This window comes from Hyla sarda, chromosome 3 (assembly GCF_029499605.1).
Source record: "Hyla sarda isolate aHylSar1 chromosome 3, aHylSar1.hap1, whole genome shotgun sequence".
NCBI lineage: Eukaryota > Metazoa > Chordata > Amphibia > Anura > Hylidae > Hyla > Hyla sarda.
The window spans coordinates 422,977,869-423,000,075 of NC_079191.1; the positions used below are offsets into that span (position 1 = coordinate 422,977,869).

Below are 22,207 nucleotides of genomic sequence, written 5' to 3' on the forward strand. Positions count from 1 at the left end.
GCAAGTAATAGGGTGATAAACTGGCCTAATGGTCATAAAAACTACACGGAGAGGTAAAGGTCTATATGACTAGCCTGATATTTAAAGGAGGGCTGCCGCCATAGACAACTTATCCCCTATCCACAGGATAGGGGATTAGTGTCTGATCGCGGGGGGTCCGACCGCTGGAACCCCTCCCGTGATCTCCCGTAAGGGGACCCGACACTGCCACGTCTTTGCACGGGGTAATGTTTGTGTTGTCGACCTCACTAAGAGGTCGACAGCCACGCCCCCTCAATACAGCTCTATGAGAGAGGCGGGGATGCACAAAAGCAGCATTTCCCCTTCTCTAAGAGACATACATGGAGGGGGCGTGTCGGCCGCAGCATCATGCTGCAGCTGACACGCCTCCTGCATGGAGAGAGCTGCGGCAGAGTCAGGGCTCCATACAGAAGATTGGAGCGGGGTCCCAGTGTTCGGACCTCCCCACGATCAGACACTTATGCACTATCCTGCATATACGGGATAAGTTGTATAAGGCTGCAGATCTTCTTTAAAGGGGTACTCCACTGGAAAACATTTTCTTTTAAATCAACTGGTGCCAGAAAGTTAAACAGATTTTTAAATTACTTCTATTAAAAAAATCTTAACCTTTCCAGTAGTTATCAGCTGCTGTATGCTCCACAAGAAGTTATTTTCTTTTTGAATTTATTTTCTGTCTGACCACAGTGCTCTCTGCTGACACCTTTGTCCATTTTAGGAACTGTCCAGAGCAGGAGAGGTTTTTTTTATGAGGATTTGCTCCTACTCTGGACAGTTCCTGACCTGGACAGTGGTGTCAGCAGAGAGCACTGTGGTCAGGCAGAAAGGAGATTCAAAAAGAAAAGAACTTCCTGTGGATCATAATCGCAGCTGATAAGTACTGGAAGGATTAAGATTTTTAAATAGAAATCATTTACAAATCTTTTAGCTTTCTGGTACTAGTTGTTTTAAGAAAAAATGTTTTGCAGTGGAGTACCCCTTTAAGCAACAACTATCTATCTACAGTATTTCCAGGAATTTATTTACCATAGAGGCTGGTCATGCAACTGCAATAGGGCCAATGGCAGGAAAGGGTCTGGCACCCAACTCAGGCCACTAAACTACTGACAACCATGAGGGACATTTATCAATGTTTGCTTATGTAGTCTTTTTTTTAGTAATTTTTTCCTTACTTTTTTTTTGCTTATGTGTGACTTATTTATCAACTGCTTTCATCCTGTTGATAATTTTGTTTCACGTAAGCAATTTTTCCTTTTTTACTTTGGTTGTAGCTTTTTCTGCTCCACGTTTGAGCTGAAGTAAATTTAGTCAATTTTTTAACCCTGTTGCGACTTTTTTTTTTGCGCAGTTGCGACTGTCGCAGTTAATAAATACCTGACTACCCGTAGTCCATTTTAAAATTATTACTACGTAGTTAATTTTTGGAAAACTTGCTTTTCTCGCTTTCCAGTCAAAATGTCGCACGAAAAATTGCGTAGTCGCAGTTGCGACAATTTTGCGACAATTGTAGTAAAGAAGACCTGACTAAACCCGTTGATAAATGTCCATACATGTTCTTTGTCACAAACCCTAAGGACACTAAATCATAACAATATAATAGGTATAACTTGGGAACAGTGTTGGGTGCAGAAGGACCAGTGGAAAAAAGGCTGTGCAAAGGCTTCTCTGCTATATAACTTCTTATAATAAAAATATAAAAGTCCTGTTCTTTGTCACAGACCCAGAGGACACTAAATCATACAATAGAGATAGGTGCAATATGGCAGGTTTCATTTGGGAACAATGTTGAGGTGCAGAAGGAGCTATTTCAAGTAGGGTCTTATACCTGAGGCTGTACAAATGCCTCTCTGCCACGTAACCTCTTATAATAAAAAGCATTATAGTCATGTTCTTTGTCACAGACTTAAAGGACACTAAATCATACAACAGAGATATAGTAAGAGTAGAATCAGCTCACCCCAGTAAACAATGGAAAAAGACAGACACTCCAGCTCGGTCTCAGATCAACGGGGCAGGCTTTATTCACATAAAGCTACAAGGATCACAGGTAGGTGGCAGGATGTGACGCACGTCCCTTCCTACCACCTACCTCTAATCCTTGTAGCTATATGTGAATAAAGCCTGCCCCGTTGATCTGAGACCGAGCTGGAGTATCTGTCTTTTTCCATACAACAGAGATAGGTGTAATATACCAGGTTTAACTTGGGGTGCTGATTCTTGATACCTCAGGCTGTGCAAAGGCCTCTCTGCCATGTAACTTCTTATGATGAAAAGCATAAAAGCCATGCTCTTTGTCACAGACACAATTAACAAAATAAATCACACACTATAACTAGGTGCATTATGCCTGGTTTAACTTGGAAAAAGTGTTAGAGTGCAGAAGGTCACAAGTAGGCCCTGATACTTGCAACTGTGCAAAGGCCTCTCTGCCATGTAACTTCTTAAATGGCAGAGAGGCCTTTGCACAGCCTCAGGTTTTAGGACCTGCTTGTAATACACCAGTACAGTGACCCCCCCCCCCCCCCCCCCCCGACCTACGATGGCCCCGACATACGATCATTTCAACATATACGATGGCCTCATCAACATACGATGCTTTTGTATGTCGGGGCCATCGCATAAACGGCTTTCCGGCAGCACAGACTGCTTCAGCCGGAGCGGCGGCGACACGGCGACAGCGATGGAAGGTGACATCCAGGGCAGCGGTGACAGTCCAGAGCGGCGGGGACACGTGAGTATAACCTCCAATACCAGTGGCCTTCAACCTGCGGACCTCCAGATGTTGCAAAGCTACAACTCCCAGCATGCCCGGACAGCCGTTGGCTGTCCGGGCATGCTGGGTGTTGTAGTTTTGCAACATCTGGAGGTCCGCAGGTTGTAGACCACTGTCCTATACTTTACATTGCACGGATCCCTCAACATACGATGGTTTTAACAAACGATGGTCCATTTACCATCGTATGTTAAGGGATCACTGTATTACAATGACACATGGTGGATGAGGCCCTGTTGCAGTTTTGTATAGGGAACTATAGTTTAATGGGGTTATCCAGGCAAAAACCTTTTTTTATATACATCAACTGGCTCCAGAAAGTTAAACAGATTTGTAACTTACTTCTATTAAAAAATCTTAATCCTTTCAGTACTTATGAGCTTCTGAAGTTTAGGTTGTTCTTTTCTGTCTAAGTGCTCTCTGATGACACATGTCTCGGTAACCGCCCAGTTTAGAAGAGGTTTGCTATGGGAATTTGCTTCTAAACTGGGCGGTTCCCGAGACAGGTGTCATCAGAGAGCACTTAGACAGAAAAGAACAACCTAAACTTCAGAAGCTCATAAGTACTGAAAGGATTAAGATTTTTTAATAGAAGTAATTTACAAATCTGTTTAACTTTCTGGAACCAGTTGATATATGAAAAAAAGTTTCTTCCTGGAATACCCCTTTAAAATTAGACATCTGCCTGGCCCCTAGAGTTAGTGCTCTTCGGCGACCATAGCCTTTACCCCTAGACTTTAGCTTTTTCTTTTGCTGTGTCATGACTATCCCTGGTCACGTATACTAGAGATCCATGACAAAGAAGACGTCACACCTCATTTCTTAATCACAAGTCTGTTTACCGCCCTACACTGTGTCCCCATCAATAATACATTACGTCCTGTGTGTATCAGTTGCTCCCAGATCTTAAGACAGAGATGTTCATTACGGTATTAGATGGTCACATTTATAATACATGAGAAGCAGAAACCTCCATGTACACAGAGCTAAAGACTGTTCTCACTACTTAGCCTTTGGCTGTCCAGGCATGCTGCGAGTTGTATTTTGCAACAGCTGGAGGACTCTCTGACTATACCCTTAATGCCCTTTTTACATGGCACTTTCATTTCAGTAGCTTCAAAAACTGCAGGTGTGAAAGTAACTTTTTGCATTAGGGGGAAAGTTTACAGGTGTCCCAATAGTTTCCATTGCATGCAATACCACTTTAAACCACCAGATGGGGAAAGAGACATCTGACAGAAGTTCATTTCTTCAAGTCTCAGTATGCTATTTTCTGCATTACACAAGCTACTACAGGTCTGAGGTCTTGTGGATTGATAAGGGTTAACATTTTGCTCTTTGCTGCTGCAACCACTGGTGAGCTATATGTAGTAGGGTTGCATGGAACATTGGTCACATGACTTACACCAGCTAGTTTCTATGCAGAGACTACTAGAAGGCTGAGGAAGGAGTCTCCCAGGTCCAACCATCCCGCCCTAGAAGGCAGGAACCAGTTAAGCTATCTTAGGCGAGTATTCAGACAAGCTTTCTTCTGGGTCACATGTGAGGAAATTTAGGCCTAGTCAGTAACCTGTTCAAGTTAAATCCTACTGCAAGTAACCAAGCCCTGGCTTATACTCCACTCCCCCAGCTGGCCAGATTATAAAATCTCTGCACTTTTACTTTATATTCCTTACTGAGATCCCTGATTGGTCAGCACCAAATAACCTGCAGCATCATATGTCCTAGAGGGGAGTAATAACCTGCAGCATCATATGTCCTAGGGGGAGTAATAACCTGCAGCATCAAATGTCCTAGGGGGTTTAATAACCTGCAGCATCATATGTCCTAGGGGGAGTAATAACCTGCAGCATCGTATGTCCTAGGGGGTGTAATAGCCTGCAACATCATATGTCCTAGGGGAGTAATAACCTGCAGCATCAAATGTCCTAGAGGGAGTAATAACCTGCAGCATCGTATGTCCTAGAGGGAGTAATAACCTGCAGCATCATATGTCCTAGGGGAGTAATAACCTGCAGCATCATATGTCCTAGGGGGAGTAATAACCTGCAGCATTATACAGTGGGGCAAAAAGTATTTACTCAGCGACCAATTGTGCAAGTTCTCCCAATTTTCACCATAGGTATAACCTCAACTATGAGAGACAGAATGAGAGAAAAAAATCCATAAAATCACATTGTCTGATTTTTTTGAAAATTATGGTGGAAAATAAGTATTTGGTCACCTACAAACAAGCAAGATTTCTGGCTCTCACAGACCTGGAACTTCTCCTTTAAGAGTCTCCTCTGTCCTCCACTCGTTACCTGTATTAATGGCTCCTGTTTGAATCAGTATAAAAGACACCTGTCCACAACCTCAAGCAGTCACACTCCAAACTCCACTATGGCCAAGACCAAAGAGCTGTCAAAGGACACCAGAAACAAAATTGTAGATCTGCACCAGGCTGGGAAGACTGAATCTGCAACAGGCAAACAGCTTGGTGTGAAGAAGTCAACTGTGGGAGCAATTATTAGAAATGGAAGACATACAAGACCACTGATAATCTCCCTCTATCTGGGGCTCCACACAAGATCTCACCCTGTGGTGTCAAAATTATCACAAGAACAGTGAGCAAAAATCCCAGAACCACACAGGGGGACCCAGTGAATGACCTGCAGAGAGCTGGGACCAAAGTAACAAAGGCTACTATCAGTAACACACTACGCCGCCAGGGACTCAAATCATGCAGTGCCAGACGTGTCCCCCTGCTTAAGCCAGTACATGTCCGGGCCCCTCTGAAGTTTGCTAGAGAGCATTTGGATGATCTAGAAGAGTACTGGGAGAATGTCATATGGTCAGATGAAACCAAAGTAGAACTTTTTGGTAAAAACTCAACTTGTCGTGTTTGGAGGAAAAAGAATGCTGAGTTGCATCCAAAGAACACCATACCTACTGTGAAGCATGGGGGTGGAAACATCATGCTTTGGGGCTGTTTTTCTGCTAAGGGACCAGGACGACTAATCCGTGTAAAGGAAAGAATGAATGGGGCCATGTATCTTGAGATTTTGAGTGAAAACCTCCTTCCTTCAGCAAGGGCATTGAAGATGAAACATGGCTGGGTCTTTCAGCATGACAATGATCCCAAACACACCGCCCAGGCAATGAAGGAGTGGCTTCATAAGAAGCATTTCAAGGTCCTGGAGTGGCCTAGCCAGTCTCCAGATCTCAACACCATAGAAAACCTTTGGAGGGAGTTGAAAGTCTGTGTTGCCCAGCGACAGCCCCAAAACATCACTGCTCTAGAGGAGATCTGCATGGAGGAATGGGCCAAAATACCAGCAACAGTGTGTGAAAACCTTGTGAAGACCTACAGAAAACGTTTGACCTCTGTCATTGCCAACAAAGGGTATATAACAAAGTATTGAGATTAACTTTTGTTATTGACCAAATACTTAGCGTATTTTCTGGCGTATAAGACGACTGGGCGTATTAGACGACTCTTAACTTTTACAGTTAAAATGTAGAGTTTGGGATATACTCGCCATATAAGACTACCCCTCTACTGCGATACGGTACCTTGCTATTGTTCCCCCACATTAGGTTGGCTGTATAGTTCCCCCCACATTAGGTTGTGAGCATAGTTCCCACACATTAGGTTGTCAGCATAATTCCCCCACATTAGGTTGGCAGTATTGTTTCCCCCCACAATAGGTTGTCAGCATAGTTCCCCCACATTAGGTTGGCAGTATAGTTCCCCCACATTAGGTTGTGAGCATAGTTCCCCCACATTAGGTTGTAATTCCCCCACATTAGATTGGCAGTATAGTTCCCCCACATTAGGTTGGCAGTATAGTTCCCCCACATTAGGTTGTAATTCCCTCACATTAGGTAGACAGTATAGTTCCCCCCACATTAGGCTGGCAGTATAGTTCCCCCCACATTAGGTTGGCAGTATAGTTCCCCCACATTAGGCTGGCAGTATAGTTCCTCCCACATTAGGTTGGCAGTATAGTTCCCTTACATTAGGTTGTAGTTCCCCCACATTAGGTTGGCAGTATAGTTCCCCCACATTAGGTTGTAGTTCCCCCACATTAGGTTGGCAGTATAGTCCCCCCACATTAGGTTGTAGTTCCCCCACATTATGTACAACACAAAGAGAGAAACACAGCCGCACATCCACCATTTGTAATTTGATCTGCTTGCTTCTCAGCATAATTTCAAAAACTAACAGGTTGTTATTATACATTTTGATCAAAAAGTACATACCCACTCGCCACGTCAAGGCCACCTCGTTAGAGTGGGTCCCTAACCTGACACTGGCGTAGCCCCCGGTGGCGACCACTGCCTCCGAGACCCCATGCCCAATGGGGGGAGCGACCCAGTGGCCAGGCAGCCCCACTACTGCCCGACCAAGCCCCTGGCTCTGGGCTACTCCACTCCACAGACAAAGCATCACAGAAACAATGGCCGCAACAGAGAACCACACCAGTATGAAACCTACCATGTTCTCACTGCCAGAGGGCTGGGAGAATGATAGGAGGAAACCCTTATGCAGTCTCCTGCTAATTAAAAAATGCCTGGGCCAAATGGGTGGAGTGGAGTGCAGACTGTGGAAGAAGGGAGAGACTACAAATGTACAACACAAAGAGAGAAACACAGCCGCACATCCACCATTTGTAATGTATACAAACAACCTGTTAGTTTTTGAATTTATGCTGAGAAGCAATTAGATCAAAACACAATATGTAGATGTGCAACCATGTCTGCTTTTTCTACCTGAATTCACATTGTGTTTTCTATCCCCTCCTTTTTTTTTGTTTTAACATGTGTCTGCACTCTGCCCCACCCCCTCAGCCCTAACCTATATAAGTAGTAATTAGCTACACAAGGGCCTTTTCTTTCCTAGCAGCCTCTCAGTCTGACTGGGAGAGCAAGGTAAGTGAGCTTTTACACCCTGTTCACACTGGTGTGATACTGTGCGGCATCCGTTGCTGCCGTGGCGCCGTGTCTGTGGGGAGGTGCGACCCATGGACTGGTTTGAGTGGCGTTGGGGCCGCTCTGCCAGTGGATCGTTCCCCCTGTGGGCACTGGTGTTGCGGCTGTGGTGGTCGCCGCCCAGTGCTACGCCATTTTATGCTAGGGACGTTAGGGACCCACTCATACTAGGTGGCCTTGATGTGGCAAGTGAGCTTGTACCTTTTGATCAAAATGTATACTAACAACCTGTTAGTTTTTGAATTTATGCTGAGAAGCAATCAATCAAAACACAATATGTAGATGTGCGACCATGTCTGTTTTTTCTACCTGAGTTCCCCCACATTAGGTTGTAGTTCCCCCACATTAGGCTGGCAGTATAGTTTCCCCCCACATTAGGTTGTAGTTCCCCCACACTAGGTAGGCAGTTGGCCCCACAGACATACAGCCTTCAGCCATATACAGTGTATGGCTGGAGGCTGTATGTCTGTGTACTGCCCACTTCAGTGCTCTGACAACCGCTCCTCCGGTCCGAGGTCACCATCTACTGCTATGGCCTATAGGTCCCGGGACCAGAGTAGTGGTGGTCATTGCACCGAAGATGACATACCGCTGCTAACTCACCATGCCCGTGCGTCCTCACTGCTCCGCTCCGCCGTTTCTATGGGCGCATGCACAGGACGTCAGTGATGTCCCTGCATGCGCTACCTCCCGGCGGTCTTTGCGTTTTTAAAGTTAACGTGGGGCCACAGAAAGGTAACCAGGACATCCTTGTGTCCCAAAAAGATCTTTCGGGACACAGGGATGTCCCGAATGTGACGGGAGAAGTTGTCCGGCTGGCAGGCACCTGGCATGTAAGATGACAACCGGCATAGAAGACGACCCCCGACTTTTGAGACCATTTTACGGGGTTAAAAAGTCGTCTAATACTCAGGAAAATACGGTATTTTCCACCATAATTTGCAAATAAATTCTTTAAAAATTAGACAATGGGATTTTATGGATTTTTTTCTCATTCTGTCTCTCATAGTTCAAGTATATCTATGATGAAAATTACAGGACTCTCATCTTTATAAGTGGGAGAACTTGCACTAAATACTTTTTTTGCCCCACTGTATGTCCTAGAGGGAGTAATAACCTATATCATCATATGTCATAGGGGAGTAATTACCTGCAGCATAAGTGAATTATTCTATAGATATTATTAGTCTATCACTAATCATGGCAGAGATCAGCCTTAGTTTACATCCTCATCTATAGCCATTCTCCCAACGGCTGTCCGGGCATGCTGGGAGTTGTAGCTTTGCCACAGCTGGAGGCACTCTGGTTGGAAAACACTGATTTAACTACATATACACTACATATACAAGGAGGATCTCCCCAAAAGACCATCTCTTTGAGAAGACCATCTCCTTATCCAGACCAGAATTCATGTGGCAGATGTTCAGACCAATCTACATTATGCACAGTGGTAATTTTTAGAGATGAGCGAATTTACAGTAAATTCGATTCGTCACGTACTTCTCGGCTCGGCAGTTGATGACTCATCCTGCATAAATTAGTTCAGTTTTCAGGTGCTCCCGTGGGCTGGAAAAGGTGGATACAGACCTAGGAGACTCTTTACTAGGACTGTATCCACCTTTTCCAGCCCACCGGAGCACCTGAAAACTGAACTAATTTATGCAGGATAAGTCATCAACTGCCGAGCTGAGAAGTTCGTGACGAATCGAATTTACTGTAAATTCGCTCATCTCTAGTCATTTTCTTTACAATACACATTTAAATGGTCTTCTCAAAGAGGTTCCACTGTATCTATATATGTATACATTTGTACGAAACAATAATATTTATACAAAATCCATTATCGGATTTAAAAAAAATCTAATAAATATTAAATAAAAATATCTATGAAATAAAAAAGTTAAAAAAATATATATGTATATATATATATATATATATATATATATACATATATATATATATAACAACAAATAATATATATGTTTTTGGTATTGTCATAACCATTACAACCTGATCTATGAATCTATGGCATTAAGTAAGGTGATTGGGGAATCTTATAATAAATTAATCAAATGAGTAAATAAATTAAATAACATAAATTAAATAAAGAAATTAAATTTAATAAATAAATTAGATAAATAAATAAAGAAATTAAATAAACAACTTAAATACCGTAAATAAAATTTATTAAATAAATAAATAAAATAAATAAAGATATAAATAAATAAAAATATCTGTAATAGCAGGAATGGACAGCATTGAATATAGACTGCAGTGAATAGTATACATATTCTTCAGGAGAGCTGGGGGGTAGTTTTTCCATAGCCCCACAAGCTAAGTATTAGAACTTAGCGGTGTACTAGCAAAACCGTGAACAGATTTTTTTTTAACAAATCACTGGTAACAGGAGTCGTCCCAGATGATAGGAAATTAGCAAATGTTGTCCCCATTCATAAGAAAGGTTGTAGAGAGGAATCAGGTAACTATAGGCCAGTAAGTCTGACATCAATAGTGAGGAAATTAATGGAAACCCTACTTAAGGATAGGATTGTGGAACATCTAAAACCCAAGCATTGCAAGATGGAAAACAACTTGGGTTCACTTCAGGGAGATCATGTCAAACAAATCTTATAGATTTATTTTGATGGGGTGAAAATAATAGATGGTGGAGGGGCAGTAGACATTGCATATCTAGATTTTAGTAAGGCTTCTGACACTGTCCCACAAGACATCAATAAACTACAGTCATTGAGCTTGGACTCCCATATTGTGGAATGAATTAGGCAGGGGCTGAGGGACAGACAACAGAGGGTTGTAGTCAATGGAGAACATTCAGAGGAAGTTCTTGTAACCAGTGGAGACCTCAGGGATCTGTACTGGGACCCATTTTGTTTAAAGAAGTACTCCTGGTGGAAAACTATTTTTTTAAATCAACTGGTATCAGAAAGTTAAACAGATTTGTAAATTACTTCTGTATAATCCTTAATCCTTCCAGTACTTATCAGCTGCTGTATGTTCCAGAGGAAGTTCTTTTCTTTTTTAATGTATTTTCTGTCTGACCACAGTGCTCTCTGCTGACACCTCTCTCCATGTCAGGAACTGCCCAGAGTAGGAGCAAATCCCCATAGCAAATCTCTCCTGCACTAGACAGTTCCTGACATGGGCAGAAATGTCATCAGAGAGCACTGGGGTCAGACTGAAAATAACTACACAACTTCCTGTGGATCATAGAGCAGCTGATAAGTACTGGAAGCATTCATTTTTTTAAATAGAAGTATTTTACAAATCTGTATAACTTTCTGACACCAGTTGATTTAAAAAAAAATAGTTTTCCACTAGAGTTCCCCTTTAATATCTTTATCAGTGATATTGCAGAAGGTCTCGATGGTTTGGTATTGGTCTTTTTGCTGTTGACAGAAAGATTTGTAACAGGGTTGGTGTTCCTAAAGGGATAAGCCAAATGGAAAAGGATTTGGGTAAACTAGATGAATGGTCAGAACTCTGGACACTTACTACATGCAGGTTATGTATATTCCTGTATTTCTATGACTGGTATCTAATTACTTCTTGATTGTATCGGGGTTCCTCTTTATTTTATACACTGTCACTATTTGCTGCCTAAAAATGGCTGCACGAAGCTACAGTATTTCTACGCAATGTAATGGTTACTCTGTGACCGGGGATCTACAGCTGCCTGCGCCCTATCTTGGAATTGGTTTTTACTAGATAGATAATAGAGGATTCCCTCTCCCCGTGGAATGTGTGAATGAGTTGTTCTTGGTGTCAGGGATTAGTCTGTGAACTTTAGAGCCGGTTTATAGTTTGGAAGTTCACCGACATCTGTTATGGAGATAAGGGGGGTATAGGACACACCGGGGACACCTTGTGCAAAAATATAACAATATGTGAATTATTACAGAAATGGGAAAACTACTAGAAGTATCCGACAGTGACGGGATGTGATCCTAATACCTCAGAATGCACCACGAGGACCCCAGCACCCAGACCTCAGACCCCAGCACCCAGACCTCAGACATCAAACCCCAGCACCCAGACCTCAGACCCCAACACCCAGACCCCAGCACTCAGCACCCAGACCTCAGCACTCAGACCCTAGCACCCAGACTTCAGACACCAACACCCAGACCTCAGACCCCAACACCCAGACCCCAGCACTCAGCACCCAGACCTCAGCACTCAGACCCTAGCACCCAGACTTCAGATGCCAACACCCAGACCTCAGACCCCAGCACCCAGACTTCAGACCCCAACACCCAGACCCCAACACCCAGCACCCAGACCTCAGCACTCAGACCCAAGCACCCAGACTTCAGACGCAAACACCCAGACCCTAGCATCCAGACCCCAGCACTCAGCACTCAGACCCCAGCACTCATCACCCAGACCTCAGCACCCATACCCCAGCACCCAGACCTCAGCACCCAGACCTCAGCACCCATACCCCAACACCCAAACCTCAGACCCCAGCACCCAGACTTCAGACCCGAACACCCAGACCCCAACACCCAGCACCCAGACCCCAGCACTCAGACCCCAGCACCCAGACTTCAGACCCCAACACCCAGACCCCAGCACCCAGACCCCAGCACTCAGCACTCAGACCCCAGCACTCAGCACTCAGACCCCAGCATCCAGACCTCATCACCCAGACCTCAGCACCCAGACCTCAGCACCCAGACCCCAGCACCCAGACCTCAGCATGATTTTGTGTGTCATTATTATATTAATGCTAATTATATGTTTTTAAGGCATTAAAAGCCATAACTTTTGAATTTTATACATTTCTTTTTTCTTTGGGGGTCCGGGAAAGGGGGACTTGATTGAAACCTTTACATATATTAGGATTATATAAGCATGAAAGAAGTTTTCCCATCTTTATCCATGACCAAACCCCTGGGGCCCCCCGCAATTTCAAGAACAGGGACCCTGTGCGCCACCGCTCCATTCACTTTCTATGGAAGCCACAGACACAGCTAAAGCCTTTATTCAGCTTCCTCCGGCAGCTCCCATTAAGAATAAATAAATTATAACGGGAGATTCAGGATGGTTTTCGAGGTTACCGGTGGCCCCAGTTGTTGGACCCTCAGTCATCAGATGTAATCGTCTACCTTGTGGATAGGGGATACATTTACAAGATGAGAGGAACCTAAATACAAGAACAAGGGGGCACAATCTGAGATTAACTGGGGGGAAGCTCAGAAGAGAAGTGAATAGCGAATATTATTTTACCATAAGAGAAATAGAAGCTTAGAACAACCTAACAGCAGAAGTGGTTGGTAAATCCAATGTAAACCTGCCTGGAATAAATATATATCTATTCTAAGATAAAAGGAGGGAACACATGAATCATGGGGTATTTTTCTGACGACAATCTATTTATTATGTTTCCATGTTTTAAATTATTGCTTATTTTGCATAAGGAAAAAAATGAAGAAGATAGATAAATAGATAGGAAATAGTAGATGGATAAATAGATAGATGAGAGAGAATACCAACAGTAGAAGCAGCACGACGTGATACACAACAGGTTGAGAGAGCCGACATAGAGGCAACTATATACAGGTCAATGGGGTCCAGCGATGCCGATATACACGTGGACACGCTGGGCCGGTATGTTTTCCACTCCCCCTCATTAAATGTTTACATTATGTTTTTAACTTTACACATGGAGCACATTAACTATCTACACTGTATGCACAGGTTTCATATATTCTAATAGTGCTATACCTGATTAATGAAGATACACTGCAGATATATGCACTATGGACAATTTATGCACTTTATGGATTTTATGTGTACACTTTCTAACATTTTGTATAATTGTTTCATTGGATTTTTCTATTGAGATTGATTGTGCACCTTATAAAATGTACCACTGTGTATCACTTGTTTATGCTTGAGAATGATGGCGTGATGCTGTCCACGGGTCAATAAACAAGTTTATTCACTTACTCCTGGAGTACTGTCGGATCTCTTTTGGATTTAGATAGATATGATAGATATGAGAGATAGAGAGAGAGAGATAGAAAAATAGTAGATGGATAAATACCGTAGATATATATGAGATAGATCGATAGAATGATAGATAGATAGATGTAAGAGAAAGATCGATAGAACATAGTAAATAGATAGACAGAAGATAGTTGATTGATAGATAGATAGATAGATAGATAGATAGTGCTGTATTCTCCTGTTGCTGTATATTTAGCCCAGCAGCCTGCACCTGTAAGCCAGGTCTTTACAATAGTTTGGAATCAATAGTGCTGGCCAACTTATTCTTTGTTTGTGTTAGATAGATAGATAGATAGATAGATAGATAGATAGATAGGATAGATAGATATGAGAGATAGATATGAGATAGATAGATATGAGAGATAGATAGATAGATATGAGATAGATAGATATGAGATAGATAGATATGAGAGATAGATAGATAGATAGATATGAGATTAATAGATATGAGAGATAGATAGATATAGATAGAAATGAGATAGATAGATATGAGATAGACAGATAGATATGAGAGATAAATAGATAGATAGATATGAAATAGATAGATAGATATGAGATAGATATGAGATAGATAGATATGAGATAGATATGAGATAGATGGATGTGAGATAGATAGATAAATAGAACATAGTAAATAGATAGATTTGGCAGATCTGTCATACAGCTCAGTGACGTGACGTTTACCATTCATTTTTGACAATTATTCATTTACATTCTTACCTTTCTCCATTTTCTCGATATCACCCGACTTCTTAGGAAAGCAGCATTCTAGAAAGATGACGTAGTTCACCAAGTTGATGGCCAGTCCGACCACTCCAGCAATAAGAACCAGCAGCGCGTTCTGCGTCTTCTCCGGCTCAACAAACCTCTTGATGGCTTCGATAAGGATACTGAACATGAGCGCAGTAGCGAAGATGGCGTTCCCAAAGGCGCCAACCGCATCCGCTCTTAGGAAGCCGTAAGTGTTTCTCTGATGCCACTTTACCCGACTGTACCGTACACCTAGCAGACCGATGATCATGGAGATGAGGTGGGAGAGGACGGCAAAGCCATCGGAGGAGAGGGCCAGGGAGTTCCCTATGTAGCCTATTATTAACTCCGCGATGAACAAGAAGAAGCTCACCACGCACATGAAGACCAGGCGGCCGGTCCTGCCCGTGTAACGACCCATAACCGGACTCTTACTGCAAGCTGTGCTGGGACGGAGTAGCTCGACTGTATTGCTAACAGCTACTTTATATGTTATGCCAATAACCGTTTACAATCTTGTTTTATGGTGCTGTAAAATAATAACTTTGTTTTTTAAAAGACAAGTTAAGGTATATCATTGCATAAGGAAACATGAGAAGTAAGAGCTACTAGGCTCGATATAAGGAACTGGGCCATTTTATAACCCCACAATCCATTGGATATTAAAATATTTTGTTCATAATAATAAATGCGAAGTGGTTGAAGACAACACATTAACAGCAACATAATAAGAGAAAGAAAGAGGCCAAACTAATATATATATATATATATAAACCAAAAAAGTATTGCAGCACTATTCAGCCTCGATGTGTGGGTGCCAGCGTCCAAAAACTTCTTGACCAAAAGTCCTCAGTTTAAATAGGATCCAACAATAACGCAGCACTCCAAAGAACGGTGAAAAAAAAGTGTTGATTTATTCCTGTCACATCAGTACAAGCAACGTTTCTGCTCCTATGGAGCCATTTTCAAGCTTAGTGTCACAGATCAGTAAGGGGTTTAAATACCCATGTGCATAAAGCATCATTCAAATTTCAATTAAGTGCTCATTATACAAAAACATTTACATTTTATAACCAGTGTATACATAAATCTTCCATTGTGTATATAACATACATCTTCAGTGCATATTTCATATATTAAAGTGCATATTAGTGCATATAAGTGTTTTAAAAACATAACAGCGCTCGAAATGTAATGCTCCACTAACATAATGTTAATACATAGCAGCTGTATGATATAATTATACATATATGATATAAAGAAATAGGGAGTTTGACTCTTACCCGCTCTGTACTTGTTTAATGGCGTCTAGTAGCGTGGGTAAAGACACCACTGCGCCTGTGCAGGGAGCGATCCCGATCCAGAGCTGTCGCGCGATCAAGTCACGTGACTAACCCTGGGTCATGTGATCGCTTCCGCATACTACTGCAATGAAAGCGTCGCCCGTTGTCCTGGCTACCACCTGTGCTGATCAGCCATGGTGTAAGGCAGAAAACAGACGCAGCGAACGCTATAAGGATACATGCCAGACCTGAATATAAGTTTTAATCTACAGAAACTTATGATGTATAATTGTTATCAACCTAATCTACATAAATCGTGCATGAAGGTCAGTTCCCTAACCAACAAGGAATACTAGATGGAGAAAATAAAAAATATATATAAAAAAAAAGTAAAAAAATCAAAAAATTTAATAAAAATAAATATAAAAAAACCAAAAGAATAAAAAGATAAATAATAAAAAAATTGAAGATTAAATTTAAGAAAATATAATAAATGAACATTAAAAAATAAAATAAAATTTAAAATATATATAAAGAAATATAAACAAATAATATAGAAAAAAAATGTAAATCATAATTCACAAAATAGATAAATATCATTCCTTATTTATAAGGATTCCTTCCTTTTTTAGGACAATTTTACACCCAGACACACCTTATGTTTACACCCCAGATACGCTCCTCTTATGTAGGACTTTCATCCCTCGGAGTCATCTTTGATCTCCCAAGGGATGTCTGTCAACGGGGGACAGTGACATTGGGATTGTAGGGTCCCAACATGTCTCCGTCTACCCACCTACACCTTGGATGGAGCTTCTCTGCTACTATAGCAGCATCAGTCTCACTCAATGTGGTCTGGGTTGTCCATCAATGGTATATGAAAATAAAAGAAAATAATAAAAAAAAAGGAAATTAACAAAATATAATGAAAAAATATATATTTTGAAAAAGATTTAAAGAATAGTAGATAGATATGTGTTGAGGCAGAGTCACCCCACCAACTGTATAGGGGGACTCCCTCTCGATCACACATCAACCTGTTGGAGAGGGAAACTGACATACATGCACACTGGACCAATTCAAATTCTATAATATCATATTATATCATAAAGGCACATATTCTAAACATAAATCTTAAAGTTTATTAATCTCTAAAATAACGTCATACAGATGATGTACACAGAGCAGGTAATGTCTTCTCTTTGATGTTTCATCTTGAGGTAGATCTATAATAATAGACAAACAGAAAAGATTATAAAAATTAATATCCACGTTATACATAGTACCCTATCAAATACTGTGTGTAACCACCTTTGGATTCAGAGTCAGAACTCTATGTGGTCCCCCTGGTTATGCACTCTATGCCATATTCTAAATAATGTTGAAGTCTACATTTAAACCTTTTGGTCTTAGTGAATCCAATTTGTGAATCCACCACATTTCTCTCCTTTTCAATGATGCCAGTCTATCGCCCCCTCTTGTTGGTGCTGGTACAAAATCAATCGCCATGAATTTCAAGTCCTTCTCGGAATGTTTTCACTCAATAAAATGTTTAGAAACTGGTAAATCAACATTACCTTTCCTTATGCTATACCTGTGATTATTGATTCTAACTTTTAAGCTCCATGTGGTCTGCCCCACGAATAACTTCTTGCATGGGCACATAAGAAGATATATGACCCATGTAGAGTCACACGTGAGGAAGTACCTACATGTATGTACTTGTTGGGTTACTGGATATGTGAATGTAGGTCCTTTCATCATCAGATTACAATTTATACAGGACAGGCAAGGGTATGATCCCATCCTCCTAGGGGTCAAAAATGTCTGCCCTGTTTTTTTCTCCGGTATGACCTCTGTTTTCACCAATTTGTCCTTGATGTTCTGACCTCTCCTAGAAGACATGAGTGGACCAATTGAAAATTCATCAATCTCCTTAAAGCTGTTTCTCAATATAAACCAATGCTTATTTAATATTTTTGCAATTTGTCCACTCATGTCATGGTAGGTAGAGGTAAAGGGAATACGTTTGTTCTTAATTTTTGTTTTTTTCAACAATGTGGATTCTCTATTCAGAGCCTCCACCGTCTGTCTATGCTGATCCACCACCCTCCTCGGGTATCCTCTCACCAGGAAATTATTTGTCATGGTTTCAAGAGATTGTTTTAGAGCATCTTCATCGTCCACCACCCTTCTTGCCCTCAGCATTTGGCTGTAGGGCAATGATTTTATCATACTCCTGGGGTGGTGGCTGTTGAAGTGTAAAAGTGTATTTTTATCTGTTGGCTTCGTATACAGTTGTGTTGTCAATTTTCCACCTACTTTCCTCACCAACACATCTAAAAAGCTCACTTCAGAAGTAGAATATGTCATCGTAAAATTTATATTTGGGTCCATATTGTTCAAAAATTCGTGGAATAGCTGTAATTCTTCCACTGACCCTTCCCATAGGAGGAAGATGTCGTCAATGAATCGCCACCATCTCAGACATTGTCTGAAATGGTGGGATCCATAGACGACACCTTCCTCCAGGGTTGCCACAAATAGGTTTGCATACATTGGCGCCACATTGGTCCCCATGGCGGTTCCGGTTAGCTGTAAATAATATTTGTTGTCAAAAACAAAATAATTGTTGTTCAAAATAAGATTTAAAAGTTGTAAAAGAAAATCCTGAACCGCCATGGGGAAGTCTGAGGTCGCCAATGTCTTTTTCACTGCCATCAAGCCCCTTTCATTACAAATAGAAGTATACAAACTTGATATATCCAAGGAAACCAGGACTGTCTGATCTGTGATTTGTATGGATTTAATTTTTGACAAAAAGTCATTGGTATCCTGGATATATGAAGCTGTCCGAAAAACAAAGGGTCTCAAGACCCTGTCCAAGAAAATGGATGCTTTACTCAATACAGCATCCCGACCCGATACTATCGGTCTCCCAGGGGGATCGCAGAGGGACTTATGGATCTTAGGTAAGATATATAACCTCGGTGTAATAGGGTATTTAATAATCAAAAATTCTTTCAGATCTTTATCAATGAGTCCATCTGCGAATGCCCCCTGCACTATATTGGTAAGTCTACCCATGATCTCTCTCATGGGATCCCCTTCCAGCTCTCTGTATGTATGTACATCTGCCAATTGTCTATAAATCTCTTTTTTATAATCCACAGTGTTCATCACCACAACCCCACCACCCTTATCCACTGGTTTGATGGTGAGGGCGTGGTTAGAAGCCAGTCCATCCAGTGCTTGCTTCTCTGCCAAAGATAAGTTATATTTTCTAATACCACTATCTTCATCTTTTAATTTCTGAATGTCTTGTTTTACTAAGGACATAAATGTCTCTAAGGGATGAGAAACAATCACTGGATTAAATGTGCTGGTATTGTACAATTCAAAATCTTTCAATTTCAACATCTGTCTACTGGGATCACTAGATGTAGTTAAGTTACTTCTATCTTGTGTATTAAACCAAATTTTTAATTTCAGTCTTCTAAAAAATGTTTGTAAATCACACTAAACCAAACCAATCCATTTTTGTAGTAGGACAATATGAGAGACCCTTAGATAATACAGACAATTCAGTATCTGACAGATCATATGATGATATATTTACCACAGTTCTATTTATGTCTTTTTCTTGGGACCCTGGTTCCTGTTGTTTCCTTGTCTCTGGGGGCGGTGGCTTTGTGATCTTGTTTTTCCGGTTTCTTCTTCTGCCACCTCTTCTGGTTGGTTTCTTGTGGGGGTGCTCCGGTTCCCCCCTTGACCTAAAAAACCTTTATCAAAGAGTGCCGAAGTGTTAGATCCATCTGTTGACTCTTTAGATTTTACTCCTTTACGATTATTTATATCCTGTCGTGTATAGTTAAACACATTTTGATTCCAATTATATACTCGATCTTTTGAGTAATCACTTAAATCTCTAAACCACTTCTTTTTGGTTTCCATAATATCAGTCCTGAATTTATCGAGGAAGGTTTTAGTTTTCTCCTTATATATCCCAAGATCATCTGAAGACAGCATAGAGGTCAAATCAGTCTCTAGTGATTCCAGTTTACCCTTCACTACCAACAGTTCTTGTTGTAAAAAGTCCAAGTTCAATAAGATGATATCAAGGGCATATCTGTCTGATATCTCCTCAAATCTCTTCTTAAACATTGGATTCTCAGTATGTGCAGAAGGTCTCAATCGTGATCTCATTCCACGTGGTATACGTTTACATTTATAATATTCACCCAATGTAATTAGGTGTAGATCGAAGACAATGTATCTCCTAGACTCGTTTTCATAGTTACGTTTAACATCATTGATAGTTGGTGTGGCCAAAAAAGCTGCATCCCCATTCAGTCCACCCAGGATTCTGTTCACCTCCTCCTCAGCATATGATGAGACATGTGAAGCTTCAAGACATTCATCCATTATGTGTGTGCAAGCAATAGCATCAAAGTATACAAAAACCAAAAAAGTATTGCAGCACTACTCAGCCTCGATGTGTGGGTGCCAGCGTCCAAAAACTTCTTGACCAAAAGTCCTCAGTTTAAATAGGATCCAACAATAACGCAGCACTCCAAAGAACGGTGAAAAAAAGTGTTGATTTATTCCTGTCACATCAATACAAGCAACGTTTCTGCTCCTATGGAGCCATTTTCAAGCTTAGTGTCACACATCAGTAGGGGGTTTAAATACCCATGTGCATAAAACATCATTCAAATTTCAATTAAGTGCTCATTATACAAAAACATTAAAATTTTATAAACAGTGTATACATAAATCTTCCATTGTGTATATAACATACATCTTCAGTGCATATTTCATATATTAAAGTGCAAATTAGTGCATATTAGTGCATATAAGTGTTTTAAAAACATAACAGCGCTCGAAATGTAATGCTCCACTAACATAATGTTAATACATAGCAGCTGTATGATATAATTATACATATATGATATAATGAAATAGGGAGGTTGACTCTTACCCGCTCTGTACTTGTTTAATGGCGTCTAGTAGCGTGGGTAAAGACACCACTGCGCCTGTGCAGGGAGCGATCCCGGTCCAGAGCTGTCGCGCGATCAAGTCACGTGACTAACCCTGGGTCATGTGATCACTTCCGCATACTACTGCAATGAAAGCGTCGCCCGTTGTCCTGGCTACCACCTGTGCTGATCAGCCATGGTGTAAGGCAGAAAACAGACGCAGCGAACGCTATAAGGATACATGCCAGACCTGAATATAAGTTTTAATCTACAGAAACTTATGATGTATAATTGTTATCAACCTAATCTACATAAATCGTGCATGAAGGTCAGTTCACTAACCAACAAGGAATTCTAGATGGAGAAAATAAAAAATATATATAAAAAAAAAATAAAAAAAAAATAAAAATTAAATAAAAATAAATATAAAAAAACTAAAGAATAAAAAGATAAATAATACAAAATTGAAGATTAAATTTAAGAAAATATAATAAATGAACATTCAAAAATAAAAAATGTTTTAAAATATATTTTCTGTTTGTCTATTATTATAGATCTACCTCAAGATGAAACATCAAGGAGAAGACATTACCTGCTCTGTGTACATCATCTGTATGATGTTATTTTAGAGATTAATAAACTTTAAGATTTATGTTTAGAATATGTGCCTTTATGATATAATATGATATTATAGAATTTGAATTGGTCCAGTGTGCATGTATGTCAGTTTCCCTCTCCAACAGGTTGATGTGTGATCGAGAGGGAGTCCCCTATACAGTTGGTGGGGTGACTCTGCCTCAACACATATCTATCTACTATTCTTTAAATCTTTTTCAAAATATATTTTTTTTCATTATATTTTGTTAATTTCCTTTTTTTTATTATTTTCTTTTATTTTCATATACCATTGATGGACAACCCAGACCACATTGAGTGAGACTGATGCTGCTATAGTAGCAGAGAAGCTCCATCCAAGGTGTAGGTGGGTAGACGGAGACATGTTGGGACCCTACAATCCCAATGTCACTGTCCCCCGTTGACAGACATCCCTTGGGAGATCAAAGATGACTCCGAGGGATGAAAGTCCTACATAAGAGGAGCGTATCTGGGGTGTAAACATGAGGTGTGTCTGGGTGTAAAATTGTCCTAAAAAAGGAAGGAATCCTTATAAATAAGGAATGATATTTATCTATTTTGTGAATTATGATTTAAAAAATTTTTTCTATATTATTTGTTTATATTTCTTTATATATATATTTTTTAAAAATATTTTTGAATGTTCATTTATTATATTTTCTTAAATTTAATCTTCAATTTTTTATTATTTATCTTTTTATTCTTTTCTTTTTTTATATTTATTTTTATTTAATTTTTTGATTTTTTTAACTTTTTTT

The 22,207-nt window shown here is 40.6% G+C and overlaps 1 protein-coding gene and 2 long non-coding RNA genes across 5 annotated transcripts in view; 2 read left to right on the forward strand and 1 right to left on the reverse strand.

Moving 5' to 3' along the window:
• Window positions 1-4,302, forward strand: part of LOC130363060 (uncharacterized) — a 34,736-nt gene extending 30,434 nt beyond the window's left edge. The window contains exon 3 of the long non-coding RNA XR_008891710.1: window positions 4,220-4,302. This is a non-coding gene — a long non-coding RNA (uncharacterized LOC130363060). The remainder of the gene's footprint in view (window positions 1-4,219) is intronic.
• Window positions 1-22,207, forward strand: part of LOC130363059 (uncharacterized) — an 82,782-nt gene that overhangs the window by 55,243 nt on the left and 5,332 nt on the right. The window contains exon 3 of the long non-coding RNA XR_008891709.1: window positions 14,558-14,759. This is a non-coding gene — a long non-coding RNA (uncharacterized LOC130363059). The remainder of the gene's footprint in view (window positions 1-14,557; window positions 14,760-22,207) is intronic.
• SLC30A10 (solute carrier family 30 member 10) overlaps window positions 1-22,207 on the reverse strand; it is a 64,657-nt gene that overhangs the window by 22,863 nt on the left and 19,587 nt on the right. For all 3 annotated transcript variants that reach the window (XM_056568370.1, XM_056568368.1, XM_056568369.1), the window contains exons 2-3: window positions 19,454-19,616; window positions 17,003-17,060 (exon numbers count right to left, since the gene is read on the reverse strand). In XM_056568370.1, coding sequence (XP_056424345.1) covers window positions 17,003-17,048 — 46 coding nt within the window. In that variant the 5' untranslated portion in view covers window positions 17,049-17,060; window positions 19,454-19,616. The remainder of the gene's footprint in view (window positions 1-17,002; window positions 17,061-19,453; window positions 19,617-22,207) is intronic.